The 23,451-nt window shown below is 37.0% G+C and overlaps 1 protein-coding gene across 1 annotated transcript in view; it reads right to left on the minus strand.

Moving 5' to 3' along the window:
- LOC306860310 (phospholipid phosphatase 3-like) overlaps window positions 1–8,906 on the minus strand; it is a 42,531-nt gene extending 33,625 nt beyond the window's left edge. The window contains exon 1 of the mRNA XM_079401945.1: window positions 8,327–8,906. Coding sequence (XP_079258071.1) covers window positions 8,327–8,516 — 190 coding nt within the window. The 5' untranslated portion in view covers window positions 8,517–8,906. The remainder of the gene's footprint in view (window positions 1–8,326) is intronic.
- Window positions 8,907–23,451: the final 14,545 nt, after the last annotated feature.

The raw sequence follows: 23,451 nt of genomic DNA on the forward strand, positions 1-23,451 counted from the left end.
TCTGTGCACGTTTTATTTTTTTAATTTCAAATTAGTGGCAATTCGGCAACAAGCAGTTGTTTGTTTTTAGTTCGCTTGAGTTTTCTCACTTTCCTTTGCTTAAATAGCTTGTAAAAGCACCGTGCGTATTTTATTTTCACTTTAAATTAACGGAAATTCGGCATCAATTACAAAATACAACATAGAATATATAGCTAACTTTTATTAACCAAACGAATAAAAATGCACCATGCTATAGGCTATGCCTAATATAAAATAACAGATAACTTACAAATGTTAAATATGCATGGTAGGCCTATACAAAACTGAAAATCAGTAAAGACTGAGGAACAAATAATTATAAAACGTAGAACGTTTATTAGTGAGATGGAACGTTTTGAGGCACGGACTGCATACACCTTGATGTAAAATAATGGAAAAAATATCACAGTTTAAATAAAATAAAAATCAGCAAATACTGTGGAACCAAATAGGCTAAATGAGTAACGAATGTTTTAAAAAATAAATAAATAAATAGACCTTCCAATATCACCTTAGATAAATGGCAGGTCAACAGGCTTTTCAAAATCCAAAAATATGTTTAAAACAGCCGCTTTTACATTTAGTTTTGAAACTCTTCTGCCATCGTCTTGTCTTTTTCACCTCACTCTTGTCAGTCAGCTTGACTCTCTCCTCAGGTGATAAATGAAATCTGATCTGTGATGTGCGACTGTCGTTCGTTCACAAAAATGAACCGAAATACATGCCTCACAGACATGATAAATATATCTAAAGAAAGCTTTAAATTGCTACTTAACGAAATAAATAAAAACGAAAACAAAAACCATTTAATACAATCGTTATCCGTGAAGATTCACTTCTCTCTAAAGGCGCGTCTAACATGGTGAATCCTTACTATTTCCCCGGACACATTCATGGTAATTACTTTTGCTGGGGCTTTTGCTTTATTGGTGTATTTGAAGAAGAACTCTTCAGCTGTGCTGACGGCTCGCTGCTGCTGCAGGACACTAAACACTGTCGAGCCTCTCTTGACAGTCGCGGCAGCACGGACTCATGTTGTTTCCACCAGCGCAGCAATTTTTTTTCATCAATAATTGATGGATGTCTAAAATATAAAGATAAGGAGAAGCCTAAAACAGGTCCGAAACCTGGCCCACGTCTGAACTATGACGTGAATATTGGCCCGAAGCCTGGCCCTATAGGGACATAAAAAAGTAGGAGCCTGACTTTAAATTAAATAAATAAAAATAATAATAATAATTGGGGGATAAAAGTGTATTGTAATGCAATCGTTACTGAACATGTACCGAGTAAAATATTACTGAAAATTGATTAGTAATGCCTTACACTACTGCATTACAGCAAAAAGTAATACGTTACTGTAATGCATTACTTTTGTAACGCCTTACTCCCAACACTGCTTAAAGACTATATAAATTTCTCATCCTCGTACACTAAAAACGTTGAATAGATGCATTTCTTTATGCATGAAATATCTGAATATAAATTTGTTGTTAATGAGTTGTTAATTGCAGATAAACCATAGTTCTGTCATAATTCTGTTAAACCATTTCTGTTACAAAGTATTGTGGTGCCTTACACAAAAAATAAAAAACATTTGAGTCAGGACTGATGTTTGCTATAGTTAGTCCAGAGCTACTAAAATATCAGTTTAAGCTGTGAATCTTAGATTTTGTATTCTCCTGGGTGCACAAACTGCAGATTATATGAAAATTATAATATAAAAATATGAACTTATCGGTATCGACAACGGCCACGAGAAGGACTAAATTATCAGTTATCGGTATCGGTTAAAATATCGGTTAAAATCGGTATCGGTTAAAATTTTTCATATCGTGCATCCCTAATATATATATATTATTATATAAATTATAAACCAGCCATCAGCTATACAGAAATCTATCCGTCCGCCTGTCTGTCTGTAAAGCATATGACCTTCAAACTTCACAACCTTATAAACTTTGTTGTTTACTTTCAGATGAGGCAAAATGCAATGTTTATCTTGCCAACTTTCCTTTCTAGTGTCAAAGTGAGATCTGGCACTGTACTGTCCTGCAGCCATTTACGACCATATAAGATGGTTCAACATAAAAAGTTTTTTGTTTTTTTTTGTTTTCAATTTCACTACTATATGAGGATTGTGAAATTGTGGGAGAGGGTGATAGGGAATCAGTAGTGCTTGTTTCAGCATTCTCTCTCACAACACACACTCAGGTATGCCTGTGACCTTTTTTTCACACTTTCACCTTTGACCCACTCAAACCACAGGTACTCAAGCATATCTCCAGGGCAAGCATTTCTCCAGAACCTCCTTATGAATCGCAGTCAGGCCAAGTGGAATGTACTGACAAAAGAGTTGCAGAGAAACGGAGCCAAGTGAGTGATCGATCGTCTCAGCGTGTCTGAGTGCCTCTGTAAACAATCTGCAGTGTTGTTTTCCGCTGCTGATGCAGTCGGCGCTCACATTCACATGCACAGCAAGAGATTCTCCGACAGATCTCCCATCAAAGCTGCTCTTATTCCAGCTTTGTTGGCTTATTATAAGTGGATCAGAATGCCGTGGCATGAATACCCTATTCACTGCTGAAAAACAACACACTGAAATCAGTTACAAGTCTTCAGCCTGCCATAGTCTCAAGCTTAAACCGCAGTAAGCCAGTAGCAATACGATGAACAACACCAGTGTTTAGTAAACATTCAAATATGCTGGTAATAAAATGCAGACTAAATTTATGCTAATGAGTACTATTCATGAAATGTAGATTGTTTACTGTTACCAAACAACTTTCAGCATTAGTATACAGCAGAACTGTTGTGCAGTCACAGGCGTGTTTCTATTGGCTGTTTTACAGCACACTTAAGTTCACTTTTAAAAAGTACACTTTGGTAAAATTTCAAATGAATAGTCTTAAAATAAATTATTAAATTAATGAAATAATATGTAATTCATATTTTCTGAATGCACAAAATTTAACCTTCATCATTATAAATAATGAATAATATATTTAAATTTAGATAGAAATGACACTAAAGTATATTTTAGTTTAACATAAGTGCTTGTTAGTACATCCAGCATTTGAATTTAAAAGGATAGTACACCCAAAAATGAAAATTCTGTCATTAATTACTCACCGTCATGTAGTTCCAAACCCGAAAAACCTTCGTTCATCATTGGAACACAAATTAGACATTTTTGATGAAATCCGAGAGCTTTCTGACTCTGCATAGACAGCAATACAACAACCACATGCATTGCCTAGAAAGGTAGTAAGGACATAGTTAAAATAGTACATGTAACATCAGTGGTTCGACTATAATGTTATGAAGCTATGAAGAATACTTCTTGTGCGCAAAGAAAACAAAATGACTTTATTCAACCATTTCTTCTCTTCCGTGTCAGTCTTCCTTACGTGTTCACAAGAGTACCATGAAGTGTCCTTACAAACTTTTTGAGCTTTAAACATGGTACTTGTGTTGCTGTCTATGTAGGATCAGAAAGCTCTCGGATTTCATCAAAAATACCTTAATTTGTGTTCTGATGATGAATAAAGGTCTTACGTGTTTGGAACGACATGAGGGTGAGTAATTACAGGATCACAGAAATGTTAGGAGGAAGTCACACAAGCTCCATGTATATAAAAAGAGGGAAATGCGTGTACAATGTTAATCAAAGTAAGCAATCACAAATACCCCCATCCTTTATCACGTCATGCCTCATCCCACAGCCCAGTTCCTCTCTGCTTACTCTGGACTTTCTCCAGTCTGTCATCAGACGGTTATAATTACTCCTCTCTCTTAATCATGAATTAATCCAGTTAGAGTACACAAAACTGCTGAGTGCACGTCTGTAACGTCATAAGGCAGAAAGTGACAGTCATCTGAAATCAAAGGAGGCCCTTTCCTCTATAAACCTCAAGCAGGAACCAGACATGTTTCTAAAAACAGATTCTGTGGGATGAGGACATTTACCTGGAGGCCTACAGCAGGTCTCATGAAAGTGATCCACACAGTCAAGCCGGTGAACTGTAACCTGTCTGTCTGCCTGGACAGGTTCTATTTGGCACACCAAAAGCAACGACAAAAAAAACATAATTGAAGTGTTTATCCCCTCATCCCTGTTATGAATGTTGGTGTGACACATTAAATCATCTGAAACCGATGGGGTGTGCACTAATTTTACTAGTAGTATAGCAGAAAGCAGTAATTGCGTCAACAAACAAACAGGACAACATTTTGCTAGGATTTGTAGGGATGAAAAGTCTTTGGGAAGTGGCAGGGAAACTTTACACTTCATAATAACTTTCATTAATAAGTCATAAACAAACTTATATAATGTGAAATTGATTTGTAGTTTATGCACTGCAAAAAAACATTTACTTGAAAAGTAAAATTATTTAAAATATTGTCTTAAAACATGAAAAAAAACATCTGCCAATGGAGTAAGAAAACAAATGTATTTCAAAGGCAAAACAAGATAATTTTTTTTGTCCCACTGGCAGATTTTTAGTTTGAAGCAAAAACTTAAAAAAAACTTAAAAAACAAGTCTTAATACTTAGTCTATATTTAATATTTAGTCTTGATTTAAGAGTGTTTAGTTCATATTTGTAATGGAAAACAAGCACAAATTACTTAATTTAAACATTTTTATCAGTGAGGCTATGTGCAAATATTTATATGAAAATATCTGAATGAAAAAAAAAGTTTAGGTCACCTAATATGGTAAGATCTATATTAACTATCTATATATCGACCGCCTGCATACAACAAGGATTTTATTTGTGAGTTTACTGATTTTTTAAGTGAAATTGTACTGAAATATGATAAATTGCTACTAGTGGGTGATTTTAACATACATGTGTGTTGTCCTACAAAACCATTGGTAAGAGATTTTTTGAATTTAATTGATTCTTTTAATCTTATACAACACGTGCATAAACCCACTCATGTTCAAGGTCATATCTTAGACCTAGTTTTGACTCATGGTTTATCTATTGCTGATGTTGAAATATCAGATCAAGCTTTTTCTGACCATAAGTCAATTATTTTTAAGATGTTGACACCACGTAAAGTTGAAAAACCTAGAGTTCAAAGCCAATTACGACGAGCTTTGAATGCTGGAGCAATAGAGCAATTTAAAGACCAATTTATTGAAATTAACCCTTTGGATTTTATGGATAGTTTCTCTCTTAATGTGGACTCCTCACTTGAGGTGCTATATTCTGTTTGTTTATCCCTCTTGGACTCAGTAGCCCCACTTCATGTCAAAAAGTGCAAATTTAGATCAGAGCCCTGGCTGAATGATGTGACTCGTGGTTTGAGGATAACCTGTAGAAAACTTGAACGAAAATGGAAAAAAGATAAGTTACAGGTATCTTTTCAAATGCTAAGGGAGTCTCAAGATAACTATCAGAATACCGTACAGATGGCTAAGAGGAATTACTTTGCAGAAGTAATTACAAATAATAGTAGCAAGCCCCAAGTTTTATTTAATATAGTAAATTCTGTTTTTAATCCAAAACCAGATGTGCTATTCCATCTGTCAGCCATAACTTGTGAGACTTTTTTGGATTATTTTGTCCGAAAGATCTCTGATATTAAAACTACAATCAAACCTAGTTTGTTTGATCCCTCTGTTGTTCGGCCACTATTTGTTACATTTGACCATTTTGAAATGATCTCCTTGCAGTCACTAGCTGAGGTAATCAAACAGTCAAAAATAACTGACTGTTCATTAGACATTATTCCAGCTAAATTAATAAAGGAAGCATTTGATGTTCTTGGCCATAGTATTTTAGTCATTATAAACAATAGTCTTTTAACTGGAGTTGTTCCTAAACATTTTAAATATGCCCTTGTTCAGCCCCTCTTGAAAAAAACTCACTTGGACCCTGCCGTCGTATCAAACTATCGGCCAATCTCGAAGCTACCTTTTTTGTCCAAGGTTTTGGAGAAGGTCGTTTTGAATCAAATTAATAGCTTTTTGATTCAGAACGATATCTTTGAGGTTTTTCAGTCAGGTTTTAGGGCCTTTCACAGTACAGAGTCCGCCTTGATTAGGGTTTTAAATGACTTACTGACTGCAGTCGACTCAGGGTCTCCTGCAGTTCTTGTTATATTAGACCTTAGCGCTACGTTTGACACCATCGACCACGACATTTTACTTACACGTCTAGAAAATGTAGTAGGAATTCAAGGTACAGCACTTGCATGGTTTAAGTCTTTTCTTTTAAATAGAACCTTTTCGGTAAATATTGGTCGAGATAGTTCACAACCTGCCTCTCTGCTTTGTGGGGTTCCACAGGGGTCCATCCTTGGCCCAATTTTGTTTTCCCTGTATTTGCTACCCCTTGGGTCGATTTTTAGCAAGCATAGAATACCCTTTCATTTTTATGCAGATGATATGCAAATTTATCTCCCTCTGCAAAAAAACTGCAAGAACCAAATAGAGTTGTTGCGAAATTGTATACATGACATTAAGTCATGGTTATCTTTAAATTTTTTAAAACTAAATGAAGAGAAAACTGAAGTTGTGTGGTTTGGAGTTCCAAATAATTTTGATGATCTGGGTGATTTAGCCCCCTTTTGTAAGCCATTAGTCCGAAATCTAGGTGTTCTTTTCGACAGTGATCTTAGGTTTGAGAGACAGATTTATTCTGTCGTTAAGTCTTGTTTCTATCATTTGAAATGAATAGCGAAAGTGAAATAATTTCTGTCCACTCGTGATCTCGAAAAGCTCATTCATGCATTTATATTTACAAGACTAGATTATTGCAATGCGTTATATATTGGCATAAATAAAACACTGATTAATCGCTTACAATTAGTTCAAAACGCCGCTGCGAGACTTTTGACGGGTACTCGTAAGAGAGACCACATTACCCCAGTATTGAGCTCTTTAAATTGGCTACCAATTGACTACAGAATAAATTTTACAATTTTAATTTTTGTTCATAAATCATTGCATGGTATGGCGCCATTGTATCTGGTAAATCTTATTAAGAAATACGAACCAAAACGGTCCTTGAGGTCAGCTGACCAGCTGGTTTTAATGACTCCAAGAACAAAGCGCAGAAGTGGAGATCGAGCTTTTGTAGCGATAGCTCCAAAACTCTGGAATGATCTACCCCTTTCTATTAGATTGGAACGTACATTCACTGTTTTTAAACATAAGCTTAAAGAATACCTCTTAGCTCTAGCATTTAATGGGGTATAGTAGTTGCTTTTGTAGGTTTATCAAACTGAGGGGTTTATTTTATTTTATTGTTATCTTATGTGGTGTTAATGATGTATGTTGTTATGATTGCTTGTGTTTGTACAGCACTTTGTTCAATGACAAATTGTGTAAAAGTGCTTAATAAATAAAAGAAAGAAAGAAAGAAAGAAAGAAAGAAAGAAAGAAAGAAAGAAAGAAAGAAAGAAAGAAAGAAAGAAAGAACTATTGAATTTAAAAATATTACAAGACCAAAATATTAGTTTATTTGGTATAATTATTTTGACTACAAAAATAAATAAATATGGCTCTAAATATGTGTTTGATCAGGTAGAAGCAGTAATAATTGTGCAGTTTGCAGTGAAACTAATACTGTTTTAATGAAAGCTCCAATAAAGTGTTGCCCAAACAAAGTAAACAACACATGCAGTTCACGGCATCTGAAAAGGCAGTTTCACTTTTCTCTGGAGAACTGCTTGTTTCCATGGATACGACTGAATTTCCCAGGACAAACTTTCCTGCCAACTCTAAACTCAAGACACACACACCACGTGTGCAGAGGTTATGAACTTATTTTCCTCTCCCGAGCTCTGATTTGGCTTTTGAGAGGATTATTTGGATAGAGCAACTTTGTATTTCTCCACTTTTGAAATGTTGTTCCCATGTCAAGTTTTGACACAGCAGTAAAACATCAATATCTTTTGTGGGTTTTTTTTTTTTTTTTTATGAGGAAAACAGATGAAGTGGATGTTCCACAACCTGCAAATAAATCTGTTGTGGTGTTTTAAACTTGTTTTCTTTGCATAGGAGGGGAGGGGGTGGAAAAAACACTTCAGCTTGGCAACATTTTCAATAACCTTCATTATTACTTCTACATTATATAATGCACGCTCTAATAGAAACGTCATGAAACGTTGTTTTGACTCGCAAAGCATCATATAATGGTTGTTAATAGCCTACTTATAAAGTTCAACCCAGTACAAGTTTTGCTGTCATTTCATAATATCTTGCAAATAATCTAATAACATAGCATTAAGTCATTAACATCATAATCTAAGTTATTACAAAGTGTCACCCAACTTTCATTCTCTTACCCACGAACAGACAGAGGATGTCCAGCACGACCAGCATCTTTCTGCTGGAGCACTCAACCGTCTCCACAGGTTCCGCGTGACTCGGGATGTGTTTCGTGCCGTTCTCCCTCGCCGTGTCTCCGGATCCGCCGTGATCCGCCAGCCGCTGCTGGAGCTCCGCGTGACTGTTTACCGAATTCAGCTTCTGCATGATGTCCGTTCAATTCAATACTATTACCGGAGATTTTGTGCTTTAGAGCGCCAATGAAGCCAATTTGACAGGTCAGGAATAGAGTTGAAGTTTTGAATCTTCTTAATGTTTTACGTTAAAATCCAGTACACAGCACGTGTAGATGATAAATACAGAAATATGCACAAGTTAACTAATAAAGCGAACGGACTTGTACGGGGATCCTGGTCCGCTCTCTCTTACATGAAAACTCCTTTCCCCAGCACTTATGAAAAAGTTTCAGCTGCAGTTTGGCCATCATCTTCTGGACATGATGGAGAAAAACACATTCCTGAAAACATGTGTCAGTCAAAAGTTTGTCATCCTCTATGACTTCTACTCTCCATGTCAAACTTCTTTCTTTCTACAACCGAGAGAAAACTTGAAGCGGATCGTGTTTTGATTTGTGGGTATTAGTGTTATTCCTCCGCCCTCTTTGGGGCTGTCTCAAAACCTAGTGAGCTGCCTACCCAGACAGCACTTTGACGTTTAAACTTGCAAGCTGCCTACTTAGGGAAATATTTTTCGGATGCGCAATTTGGTGAGGTTCATCTTGCAATTGTCCTATGACGCAATATTGAACAATTAGACGTTTTAACTTTAATTAAAACGAGCACAGTTTTGTCATAGGCTAAACTATGATAAACTTAGTTTGTCCATGTTATCAAGCAATCTGTTGCTCAACTTGCCTCCTCATTTGACCACCATTTTGTTCGTTGATTCCTTTTTTTTTTTGGAGAAACGTGACTGCAAAGTTTATTATATTTAAAAATGTACATTTGTAAAACTATACTTTCTTTAGGCCTACATTTGCATCAAATTACAACTACATAGTGTTTCAGCGCCTGAGGGAGTGCTGGAAATTTGACAATGTTTTCTCTTCTGCCTGCCATTACCAATCTTTCTGTTTTATTTATTAATTTGTCCTCTTTTTGGAAGTCATGAAAACAGTATCATGGATTTTTTCTTTTGCTATCTGAGCAAATGGAAACACAAAAAAATATATTTGATGTAGTCTCCTAGTCACCGCTATAGAAGTTTACCCAACTATGACGGCTTCTGAGAAACCCAAACATGTGAAAAGGGTCCAGTAGTGTAGCTATGTATGAAGCACAGCTCACACAGAAGTCACCTTCATAACAGCTTTCTGCTCGTCTACGCTCGTCACGCAAAAATTCCCAGTGACTAAATTTTACCACCAAAAATTAAAACAAAACAAGCTAGGCCTATAAATTGGACCACACCTTTAATTATCCTATAATTTAACTGTTACTAAACTATTATAACTGCTATGTTGTTTGTAAATCTTTGAGCCTTTGTATGTGTGTATTCTTCTATTAATGCGGTTTGGACGTCATTGAGATGATAATTAACATAGAAATATTTTCTAGTGCATGTGTCCAGTGTAAACACCTACTTGTAGAATTCTGACGCGAAAGTTCCAAATGTAGGTTCGTGAGGAGCCTAATCATTCAGTCTTGTCAATCATTAACCTATATAAGCAACACTTATTGTGCCGTCCCAGTGACAAATCTTCTGGCATCCCTCCACCTCCCCATCTCCTCCTTTATTTCTGTTATTCTCCTATGTAGGGGGTTGAAGTCAATGCTCAAACCGAGCCCCGGGTTCGAGCCTCTGTTAAGGACATCAAGACAAGTTTGTTTACTATTAACTGTCAGAACTGGATGGGCCGGCAAACTCGTGAAATGCTGTCTAGCTAGGCAGTCCACTAGGAATTCTTCCTTCTTCCTCTCTTCTTGCCTCCTCTCTCATGAAACCGACAATTGTTGCCTCTCCCTCTCTTTCAACTCCAACCAATTCTAAAACACTAATCAGCCGAGTTTTTTTTTTTTTCTTTTCCATTAAATGGAGGCCATGAAGCAAACCTGTCAGACCTTGTCCTTCACACTCCTTTCACACTGCTTACACGTCAATTAAAATAATATAGGCTAATATTATATATATATATATATATATATATATATATATATATATATATATATATATATATATATTGTTTTTAGAAGTCACATCGCACAAAAAGAGTAGAGTTTTGGGCCTTTCTGCAGGGGCTTCTTGAAGACATTTGTTTGAGGTTTTCATTTATATGCAGGTCTGGCGAACTTTGGAGAATTGGGAAATATTGCCATCTGCTGAGTGTTTTAAAAATTACATTCCCCATCCGATCCAACTCAAGCCCCATTCACACTTCACACAACAGTGAATAAATGCTAAAGTAACAGACTGTCTGTGATGTCCACAGCCATTTTGAGGTCTTTTCTCAGTTAGTGAATTACTCACTGACTAATGGAATGTTATTTCTTTTGTTTTACAGTTGTATGATGAGCTGGTTTTTAAGTGTTTAATATTACTATTACTTAATCTTAATTGGTCAGTGATTAACCGATGAACTGTGGGCTATTGAATAGCAGAAAATGTAATTCTAATAGATGTCCTGCTAATTATAATAAAGAACGGGAATAAAACAAAGAGCTAAAAATTATTTGTATTTATTTTTTTGTAGAATTATATAAGACGTTATTTTTTATATAAGACATTATAATTATATATAATAATATTATTATATGTAATATATGTGACCCTGGACCACAAAAGCAGTCATAAGTGTCAATTTTTCAAAATTGAGATTTCTACATCATCTGAAAGCTGTATCTAAATAAGCTTTCCATTGATGTGTGGTTTGTTATGATAGTATAATATTTGACCGAGATACAACTATTTGAAAATCTGGAATCTGAGGGTGCAAAAAAATCTAACTACTGAGAAAATCGCCTTTAAAGTTGTCCAAATTAAGTTCTTAGCAATGCATATTACTGATATAAAATTAAGATTTGATACATTTATGGTAGGAAATTTACAAAATATATTCATGGAACATGATCTTTACTTTATATCCTAATGATTTTTGGCATAAAAGTAAAATGGATCATTTTGACCCATACAATGTATTTTTGGCTATTGCTACAAATATACCCCAGCGACTTAAGACTGGTTTTGTGGTCCAGGGTCACATATAATAATTGTATATAATTAATTATATAATGATGATATTTGAAATGAGTTGGTTAGGTACTGTTTGTAAAGTACTGTTTGTAACTATACTTGAAATGGGTACAATTATAGAACAAAAGTATTCCTTGTCTTCATGAACTAACTGTAGAACATATGAAATTCAATTAGGTATTACGGACCATAATTTATTTAGTAGACAAATGAAAGAAATAGCACATGAATAAATTGCATATTTTTACTTAGTTTTTGTGTGATAATGTAAAAATCAAAAAGTGTTCCAACCGTACAAGGTCTACTATCACCAACTGTGCTTAGACAAAGTGTATTTGCTTAATATGTAAACAAAACTGAAAGAAATGCTGATTTCTCTCACAAAATAACAAACTTTGTGGTGTGGATCAACTGATGATTTTATGGAGCTCATCTAGACAGTCACTTTCATTCCAGTAATGTCTGTTTAATTGATCCCTCATGGCACATACAGAACATCACATAATGTGTAGAATTTTTTAAGACCTGTAGGTGGAGACAAACAACCATTTGCTTCAGAATCAAAACGAGATAATACTAAGCATGCCTGCACATGCAATGAGTTTGTCTAGGTATCAGAAGTTTCCAGTACACAGTACACAGAAAAAATAAATGTCACATATAAAAAAAATAATAAATGAATATATGAAGAGATGCAAAATCCTCAAAGTACCGTCTGAAATTTTCTACTAAAATTAGCATTTTTCTTAGGCTCCTGTGTGTAGGTTCAGTAATTTCACATTTATGGCAATGTATAGGTTCTTTTCATTGCCATTAAAGTGAAATAACTGAACATAAACATAGAGCCTGAGAAAAATGCTCAATTTAGAAGAAAATTTCAGATGGCACTTTGAGGCTTTTGCATCTCTTCATATATTAATTTAATTTTTTTGAACTCTTCATATATATATATATATGCATACACACAAACACACACAATCATGGCCAAAAAATATCTGCACCCTTGGTAAAGAAGGCTGTGAAAATGAATCTGCATTGTTAATCCTTTTGATCTTTTATTTAAAAAATTCACAAAAATCTAACTTTTCATTGGATAATAAGAATTTTAAATGGGGGGGGGGGGGGGGGGGGTATCATTATGAAATAAATGTGTTTCTCTAATACACATTGGCCACAATTAACGGCACCCTTTTATTCAATACTTTTTGAAACCTCCATTTGCCAGTTTAACAGCTCTAAATGTTCTCCTATAATGCCTGATGAGGTTAGAGAACACCTGACAAGAGATCAGAGACCATTCCTTCATCCAGAATCTCTCCAGACCCTTTAGATTCCCAGCTCCATGTTGGTGCTTCTTCTCTTCAGTTCGCCTCACTCATAGGGTTCAGGTCAGAGGACTGGAATGGCCATAGCAGAAGCTTGGTTTTGTGCTCAGTGACCCATTTTTGTGTTGTTTTTGAGGTTTGTGTTTGGATTATTGCACGGTTGGAAGATCCAAACATGGTGCATTATAAGATTCCTTACAGAGTCAGTCACTTGTTGATTTTTTTATCTGTTGGTATTTGATAGAATCCATGATGCCATGTGTCTAAACATGATGTCCAGGACCTCCAGCAGAAATATAGGCCCACAACATCAAAAATACAGCAGTATATTTCATTATACACATGGGGTACTTTTTATCCCTGTGTGCACCAAACCCATCTTGAGTGTTTGCTGCTAAAAAGCTAATTTTTTAGTTTCATCTGACCATAGAAGCCAGTCCCATTTGAAGTTCCAGTCGTGTCTGATAACTGAATATGCTGGAGTTTATTTTTGGATGAGCTAGGAGAATTTTTCTTGAAACCCTCCCAAACAACATGTGATGATGTAGGTGCTGTTTGACAAGAATTTTTTAGGTTTTCTGACCCTGAGACTCAACTATTTTCTGCAATTCTCCAGCTGTGGTCCTTGAAGAGTCTTTAGCCACTCAAACTCTCCTTCTCACCGTGCATTAGGACGATATAGACACACGTCCTTTTCCAGGCCGATTCATAACATTTTATGTTGATAGGAAATTCTTAATTATTGCCCTGATGGTGGAAATGGGAATTTTTACTGCTCTAGCTCTTTTGTTAAAGCCACTTCACTAATTTGTGAAGCTCAATTATCTTTTGCTGCACTTCAGAAATATATTCTTTGGTTTTTCTCATTGTGATGGATGATTAAGGGAATTTGGGCTTGTTTTCCCTCTTATTTATATTTCTGTGAAACAGGAAGCCATGGCTGGATAATTTCATGTTCATAATCACCCTGGAGTGCTCAAAATTGTGAATATGAATGAGGATATACTTCAGAGATATTTTACTCATGAGAATTTCTAGGGGTGCCAATAATTGTGTCCAACGTGTATTTGAGAAAAACATTTATTTCATAATGTTATTTTCCCCCATTTTAAATTTGTATTATCCGCTGAACACTGTTTATGAAGAGTTAATTTGCAAAAACCGATAACTCCATTTTTATTTTTATTCACGTTTCTTTTATTTCGCATTCCAAGTAAACTGCAGATGGGTTGTTTTGATTAAGTAATAATAATTTAACCCTTTAACGCGTACGATCACACCGGTGTAATTAGAACGTTCAGTGCGTCATGTCATCAACTGCTGAATTCAAATCTGCTTTCGCGCGTTGGCTGGCGCGGATCCACATCGCACGCGCTGAGCACTTAATAGACTGCAGCGAGATATTCATTGATCGACCAACATCACTCAGTGCAAGAGCAATGGCCTACTCCAACTATAAATCCCACAACACCATCAAATTCATGGTTGGCATCAGTCCAACAGGGTCAATCACATTCCTTTCAAAGTCTTGGGGTGGGAGAGCCAGTGACAAAACAATCACCAAATCATCTGGTTTAATTGATCTTTTGGAAGAAGGAGACATTGTCATGGCTGACAGAGGGTTTAGTTTCCCTGAGTATTTTGCTGCAAAAGGGGTCCAGCTATACCAGCTGCAACTCGTGGAAAGACACAGCTTGCCTTTCAGGACAGGAAGTGTCCGTGTCACGTCACATGTCAAGGATGAGGATTCATGTGGAAAGAGCTATTGGCCACATAAAAAACTACTCTATTTTGCGACAAACACTCCCCATAAACTTGGTCAAGCGAAGACCCAAAGACACGGTGGCAACAGTTGATAAAATATTACTAGTATGTTCTGCATTGTCTAATTTGGACAAGTCATTAATTCAGTAGAGAAAAATATATCATATACACTGACAAGTGGTTAGAAAACCTTCATTTTTTTATATAGATTTAATTTATTGTAACTGTGTACAGCATTAATATTAGTAGCAGATTTATCACATGAAAAGGTGCACTGTATATATGCCATTTGTATATAACTTTTTCTTTGACTTGTGTTTGATCTTTGATTTTCTAACTATCTACAATTAAACATTTATTAACTCAAATATTTGCTGTCTTGCAATTGATTAAATGTATTCAAAATTAAATGAACTTTTAACAGATTATTTAGAAGGCTGTGTATGATCTCACGTTTATGTGGCTTATGACAAACACGCTGAACAAAACCATTGGTCACCAGGATGCCTTTTTAAGCCTACACATTTCAGATGAAATGCCTTGTGACAGACAGAGCACTGTGTGACAGAGGTTTTAGACATTCTTTTACACAAACAGGAAGCCTCTGCGATCAGAACTTGTTTCTTCAGTTTGTGTGTGCAGATTTCTGTGAGAATGTGCTGTCTGTAGAAGAGATCTAGCTATTTCCCAAAGCTAAGGCTGGTGCATTTCTGCTGGATATGTAACCCATGATTTTAGATGTCAGGCTAGCTTGACTTGTCTTGCATCTTAATACTTCATTAAAGTGACTTGCAGTGATTTGTCCCTGTCTCTGCTCGAACCACTGTTCAGAAGAGGACTGACCCTGTGTACTCTCTTGGAGGTGCTTACAATTTAGTGCACTGAAGTGTGCAGGGATGGTTTGCATGATTTTATCCAGCTCATTTTGTAGTTTATTTTGTGACAGTAAACTGTGCTTCTCATCAAACATGTGTAAGGGGCTTTGGCAGGTTTGTTGCGTTTACAGTGGTGTCAGTACAAGGTGTTTCACTCTGAACCACTACTCGTGATTCCTTGAGAGGTTCTGCCTCAGCTGCAGTGATATCAACCCTGTCTGTGCTCTCCTGCTCTCCCTCAGATGCAGTGTCTGTGTCACTGCCAGAAGTCATAGTGGTAAACAGTGCACAGTCTGGGATCTCATTCTGAAATGGGAATCACATTGAAGTCATAATCACATTTATTTGTGAAGCACATATCATTTCCAAAAACTTAGTAACACATTTTTTTGTTAATACAGATCTGTACAATGTCAAAATCATAACTACTTCTCTATGACCTACTTTGCCCCCACAAAGTTCCTATTTGAATAACTACAAACGTGTGTTTGACAATGTATGCAAAACATGAAATATGGAAATATGTTCCTGTATTATTTTCAAGGTTATAGTCACCTACACTGAAATATTGAAACAAAAGTGCCACTATATCCATGTGCATATAGATGTTTGTGGCTATGTCCATAAAAAACGTATATGATAATATTTAATGTTTTGCATACATTTTTTCATTTATCTTGTTTCTGAAAATACTTTCCTTACCTTCAAGGACTTAAAAAGCTTGCTTGGTGAGACTGGTGTGACTACAGTGGATGTTTTAGAGTGGATGTGATGGGATCCCTACTCTGAACTGCTCTTTGTCTGGCAGGTTTGGAAAAGTCAATGTCTGCCACTGGTTTTGGAACAATCTAAAACACAGTGGGATTATAATAATAGCCTCCCCGGTCACCTTAGCAACGAACCAAGCAGAGTACGTTTTTGACAACGTTTGACTTGCTCCAACCTCGCCAAACACAAGATAAACGTCGTCCACATTATATGAGCAAATGCTTCCAACTTTTCCGCTAACGAAGTAATTGTAGGCATCCAGACTACGATATGCCTTTACCGCTTCTCTTGTGTAGATGCACTCGGTCTCAACCAGATAATGATACACGTCTGGGTACGTTATTTCAGGTAAAAGTTTAACGTTCTGAGTGAAAAGTTGTCGCCTCAGTGTCTGATTTAAGGGATCCGGTAATTCAATTTTATCGTCTATTCTTAGTTTTTGAAAATATCTTAACTGTTCCGTTTTAGCTAGACTTAAAAAGTATGTGCTAGTCATTTTGTTTTGACAGGTCTGTGATTTAAAAATGGCGCTACCGGAAATGCTTCAGGACCAGACATGCGCAGTAGCGTTCCAACGCCTTTGTTATTGTTTACATTGTTGAAATGGTCTATTCAGTGTTTTCAACCATGTAATGCTTATTTTAGGTTTCAGACATTTAAATACACATAAGTAGCCTACTAGCAAAACCATACTTTTATAGTTTGTAAAATACACACTGATGTCTAAAGTTTAAAGTTATCTACACACGCTCCGCAGATTTTTAAGTCATAAGTTTACATTCAACTTGCAGAATCTGTAAGATATTAATAATAGCCGGAAAAAAAAAAAGAATAAAATTTTAAATTGCATGTTGCATTTAGTACTGGCCAGAATAAGCTTTTTCACATAGGCGTTTACACACAAATTAAGCAGTTTAAAGTTTACATAGCTAATTGTTGTCTAAACGATCAAATATGTTGTATTAAGAACTGTATTTAACGAAAATAAAGGCAATTATCCTGTAAACATGTCGTCGTATGTAATATAAGTTTTGAGGATTTATTAGCCTATCTGTAAGTACTTGTTCATGTATGCGAAGTAAAAAAGCTAGTATTTTTGTAAACAATCAAATAAGAAAGAAAGAAAGAAAGAAAGAAAGAAAGAAAGAAAGAAAGAAAGAGAATTTGCCATTGTTCCACACTGCTGCTGTTTCGGGCATTGCCACAGCTGCCTCTTTTAGATGAATATGCACTGTATATCAGTGTGTGCACATATCAACTTGATTATAAGCCTATACATGACATGGAGGCGCCCGTGCAATCCCTTGCATTTTTTTTTTTTTTTTGATTTATTTATACTCCCGATAACACCAAAAGGTTGTGCTTTAGGAGCGCGTCGCCCCAGATAGCAAAATTTGTCTGGCCCACCTCTGGGCCACAACCTTGCTTCACTTCTGGCCCAGTTCTGGCTGGGCCCCCGGCCCAAAACTGGCACACACACTGAAAACCGGCTCAAACAATTTCCTCTGGCCCAGATGCGGCCCACACCCTGTAAAATGACTCTTATTTATTGACGTGGCCCAGATCTGGCCCGCATACTGTAGAGTGACTTCTATTATTTTATGTGGCCCAGGTCTGGCCCAGACACTTCAAGCCAGATCTGGCTGAGACTCGGCTTGGTCCCCGGGCCAAATGTGGCCCAGAAACTGCTAAATGTAATTCAGCAGTGAAACACAAATATAATTATTTAAAAACATTAAGAAGGCTTTAATTATAAAGTCACCAAATACTTTAATATAAATATATATTAACAATTAACAAATGCACTACAATATAAACATTAACACACTTTTTAAACCACAAAGTAACAAGTAAATTATATTTACTGTATATTATGAAGACTTCATTTGCAAAAACAGATAACTCCGTTTTTAATTGGAATTGCATTCCAATTAATCTCAATCAAACTGCAGTCGGGTTATTTTGATTAGGTAAAAAAAAACTACTAATAAATACTAGCTAACTAACAATAAAAACATAACAAAAAACATGATTTAAAAAAATAAATAAAAATGGAGTTATCTGTTTTTGCAAATAAACTCTTTGTATATAAAACATTATGTGTCAGTTCAGTTCAGATCAAATGGTGTCAGTGCAGTCAAGTCAATAATATTGCTGAATATTAGGTGTCTTTAACTAAGCAAGACAAAAGGCAACAGTGACAAGGAACCCAAACCAAACAGTCAGGAAACCAGTTCTCCTCTGACTAAACGAATGAATGTTGTGTGATTTTTCCAGGCTGCATCACAAGTCAGATTGTGGATTGATATCATTCAGAATATTTCATACAACATCTTCTGCTTGAAGAAACATCATGCCAGTAGGTGAAGCTGGTAAAAAGGGTCTGTGCAGAGGGCTTGTCTGGTTCTCGTAGTCTTTGCTGAGGGTTTGCGCTGGGGTCATCAATGAGGTCTTCACAGGGATCTGTTATCTAGCTGACATGGTCTCCGCTGACATTCAGGGATGTGTTGTGGTCGTTCCTGGGTGCAGGTCCACTGTCTGGTCTGCTGATTACTGTAACCTAGGGACAAGGGTGAGACAGTATATAAGCGACTAATATAAGCATTGATGTCATTCTTCTTACAAATTAACAAGTACTTTAGATATTATGGGAAGTGTTGCTGCTTACTCTAATTGGTGCAGCATAAAGATCCTTCAAGGGATTTGAATTATACAAATGTGATAGTGTGTCATGTGTATGGAAGGTTGAAGAGATGGGACTCTGAAACTCACAGAGTGTGTCTGCCTCCCGATGTCCGCCCTTTTGATCTGCCTGGAGCCACCTCTTCAACTTAACCGCCAAATCTTTCTCTCAGGCGGCTGATCTCCTTCATTCTAGCAGCGGCCCGCCAGAGACTAAACCAACTCGGGCCGAAGGTAGATACACACAACTACACCGAGTGTGCTCCTGTCGCGCGTACAAACAGCTTTCAGCCGAGATCGGCCCAGATAGAAAAAGCCGTCTGTCAGCCAGAAGTGTTTTATAGAGTCGGCACGGCTCTGGCCCATTATCTTCCCACCTATGTCGAGACTGAGCCGAGTGTGCCGCATTTCGGCCAGAATCGGCCCGAGTGTGCTTGCTATCTGGGACAGCAATGAACCGGTTACTTGCCTCACAAAGAAATCAATAGAAAGCCTGAAATGTCTATTAAACAAACCAAAAAAATAATAATTTCTCTATTCAAGACACGTTCATGTGTAGATGAGGAGTGCAGCAATTCAGCAACTTCAACTTTTCAGCCGACACTGACTGAGAAGAAAGCACTAGTTTATTAACAAATAGAATATTATTATTCTCCGCTTATTGCGGAAATGAGTTTGCTTCTCACATGTCAGTTGTTCAGTCGCTATGCTCTAAACTGGATCTTCTTACAGGGGAGATGAAAGAACAAAAGAAAGTTGTTGCAGATCACGATAGGCGAGTAGCCGCGCTCGAGCAACAGGTTGTGGACTTACAGGGTCGCAATAGGCGCTGCAATCTGCCTCTGGTTGGATTGCTTGAAGGTTCCGAAAAGGACGACCCTATGGGCTTTTTGAAAAGATTGCTACCGATGTGGCTCCCGTCTCTGGCAGACAAAGAGATTAAAGTAGAGCGAGCGCATCGCATGTACACAAGGCTCTCCTCAGATCGCGCTAAACCACGGGTTTTCATCTTTAAACTGCTGCGGTACACGGACAGGGAGCTCATTCTACGGGCTGCCAGACTTCATACCCTGGTGAAAACTTCCGACGGAGCAACGTTGTCTTTCTTTCCAGATTTTTCTCCGGTCACCGCAAAAAGAAGAAATGCATTTGCGCCAATTAGGAAGGAAATGAGAGAAGGTGGCATCCATAATTTTCTTCTTTATCCTGCAACGCTGAAGGTCATTCTCAATCAAGGTGAACCTAAAATGCTACACTCCCCAGAAGAAGCAAGAGATTTTCTCAGATCCCATTCATCCACCAACTCTCATGAGCTTCAGCTGGACATTTGCTGTCTAATCGGAGAAGAGATGCTCTAAATGGTTTGGTGACTGTGTCTTTCACTTTTCACTTTAATGTTCACTTCTTAATTCATAGTTACTAGAAGCTTTCATTGTGCATACAGTATCACTTACTGATTATGATGTTATTTTATTTAGTTTTTTATTCCTTCTCTTTCTTTCCTTTCTTTTTTATTTATTTATTTATTTTTTAATAGAGATACTACCTAGTCAATATGTGACTATGGGGCCAAATGTTGGTGCTACAGTAATGTGCAGGTTTTTGTTGACGCCACGGTCCATATTAATGGGTGCTGGCAGATCATGGTTTGTTCTTGGTTTGATCTTCCATAGTTCATGGGAATGTGTTTATGCTTTTTTTTAATAGTGATGGGAAGGGTGGGTGGTGGTATAAGGGCAGACTCAACTGGTTTTATTTTCAAAATGGTTTTATTTAGTCTTATTATGCAGTAATTCTGTGTGATACCTATGACCGACCTTAATACTCTGAGTTGTAATATTAATGGCCTAAATGGCCCTCACAAACGTACAGGTTTTCTGGATTTTTTACGAAGAAGAAAAATTGATATGGTGTTAGTTCAAGAATCCCATTTGAAAGAGGAGGATATACACACGTGTAATAATAAGTTTTATGAAGTGGTATCTCACTCATCTTCGGATACTAAATGTTTAAATGTTTAAATTGTCTAATCATCAAATGATTCATTGGAAATTGCTACATAGGGTTTACTTTACTCCAATTAAATGTTTTTCGACGGAGTCTGCTGATGTTCCCTCCGAGGCGGCGGAGCTCGCTTCAGGCCTTCCCAAAGCAGCGGATCCCGCTGATGTTCCCTCCGAGGCGGCAGAACTTGCTTTAGACCTTCCCGAAGCGGCGGCGCCTGCTCACAAACCTCCCGAGGCGGCGGAGCTCACCTCAGGCCTTCCCGAAGTGACGGTGCCCGCTCACGAACCTCCTGAGGCAGCGGAGCTCACTTTAGGCCTTCCCAAAGCGGCGGTGCCCGCTCACAAACCTCCCGAGGCAGCGGAGCTCACCTCAGGCCTTTTTAGAGCAGTGGAGTCCGCTGATGTTGCCTCCGAGGCCGCGGAGCTCGCTTCAGGCCTTCCCGAAGCAGCGGTGCCCACTCACGAACCTCCCGAGGCAGCGGCGCTCACTTCAGGCCTTCCCGAAGCGGCGGAGCCCGCTGATGTTCCCTCCGAGACAGTGGAGCTCGCTTCAGGCCCCATCCCGCTGACGCTGCCTCAGGCCCCAGGTCCCCCTCCAGCCCACGGACCTGGTCCCCCCCATCCCACCGTTCCGCCCCCGCTCTGCCATCCCCCTGGATGGGCACTTGGGAACATCTGGAAGCCGTTCCTTAGAGGAGGGGTCCTGTCATGCCATCTCCCATCTTCCAGGACTCAATTCTTCAGATTTCATTCACCTGACACTCATTATTACACCCTCAGCTGTTCCCCATTGCCACATACTATATATTCTACTCTCTCTCACCACTCTGCCTGGTTGAATTATTTGTATTAGTTGTAATTAATTGTTTGTAGTGTTTGTTCATCTCTGGGGATACATGCACTGTGTTGCCGCCTTTGTTTTTTGCCTTGTTGGCCTTTTGGTTTATTAAATATATCCTTACCTACACTTGGATCCAGACTTTGTCTTTTCCACGGCGCTCTCTCAGTGTTCCGTGACAGGTATATTGTTCAGGCACTCGCTGTGAATGTATTCCACCCTGTTAGGGACATATACATAGTTATCACAAAATTTTTATAATGTAAATGTTAAACAATAATGAGCAATAATAAGATAGTATAGCCTATGTCACTTATGCCATAATGGCATTTTTTATTCTTGAAACAAAAACAAAACCATTATTAATGAATAAAATATGTCTTGATTATTAAGAACAGGTACTTTTTATGGGCCCATTTTTGCCAACAGTATGGTAAATAATATAAAAATTTTGTTCAAAAACACATATATATATGCTGGCAATGCTCCTCACCTCAAAATAAGACAAAGGTAGGACAGTATAGACATTTATAATGTTGCAAAAGCTTTCTATTTCAGATAAATGCTTTTCTTTTGAACTTTCTATTCATCAAATAATCCTGGAAAAAAAAATTGTACACAACTGTTTTCTACATTGATATCAACAAATCAGCATATTAGAATGATTTCTGTAGGATTATGTAACACTGAAGACTGTAGTAATGATGCTGAATATTCAGGTATGCCAACACAGAAATAAATTGCATTTTAAAATGTTTTCACATAGAAAACTTTATTTTAAACTGTAAAAATATTTCACAATATTACTATTTATGCTGTATTTTTGATCAAATAAATGAAGCCTTGGTGAGCAGAAGAGACTTCTTTTAAAAACATAAAAATTATTGCTGATCTAAAACTTTTGAGTGGTAGTGTACATAAATACAATTGTATTCATGTACATTGCCACTCAAAAGTTTCATGAAGGTAGATTAATTTGCGGTATACAATAAATACTAGTTATTCTATTAGAATTTCCACCCTGTTAGTTTCACATTCAATTTTGAGCTAAATTAGCTGTAGTTTTTTGAGAGATCAACATTTAGCTCTCTAACCTTCTATAGATGACCATAACTTTTATAACTGTCAAATATGTTTTTTATTTTTCTTTGATCGGACAAACATTCTCCATAATATAGCCTAACAAGATGGAACTTTAAGAGTGAGACAAGAAGGAGAACATTTCAAAAACTTTAAAAAAAAGGGTAGGAATGAGAGTTGACACTTACCTCCATTTGTACAGTTGAATTACAGCAGAAATAAATAAACAATATCACTTCCTGAAAATTATCTCAGTGGAAATTATCTCAGTCTATTTTGGAAGGCGAGGAAGTACATACTAACAGGGTGGAAGATGACTTTAGGGACACGGTAAATGAAGAAAATTGTAAAAAAAAAAAATATATATAGTTTCACATGATTTATATGTATGATTAGATTAAGTTTAGCCTAGTCCATAACATAATTTAAAAATATTTTGAGATTTTTATCATTTCATGGTTTATATTTCTAGTGTAAGTTGATTACTTTACACTGAGGACATGATAAAACTGAACGCCTGTATCAATAAAAAAGGTGTAAAAAAACAAAATAATA

This window comes from Barbus barbus, assembly GCF_936440315.1.
Source record: "Barbus barbus genome assembly, chromosome: 4".
Classification (NCBI taxonomy): Eukaryota; Metazoa; Chordata; class Actinopteri; order Cypriniformes; family Cyprinidae; genus Barbus; species Barbus barbus.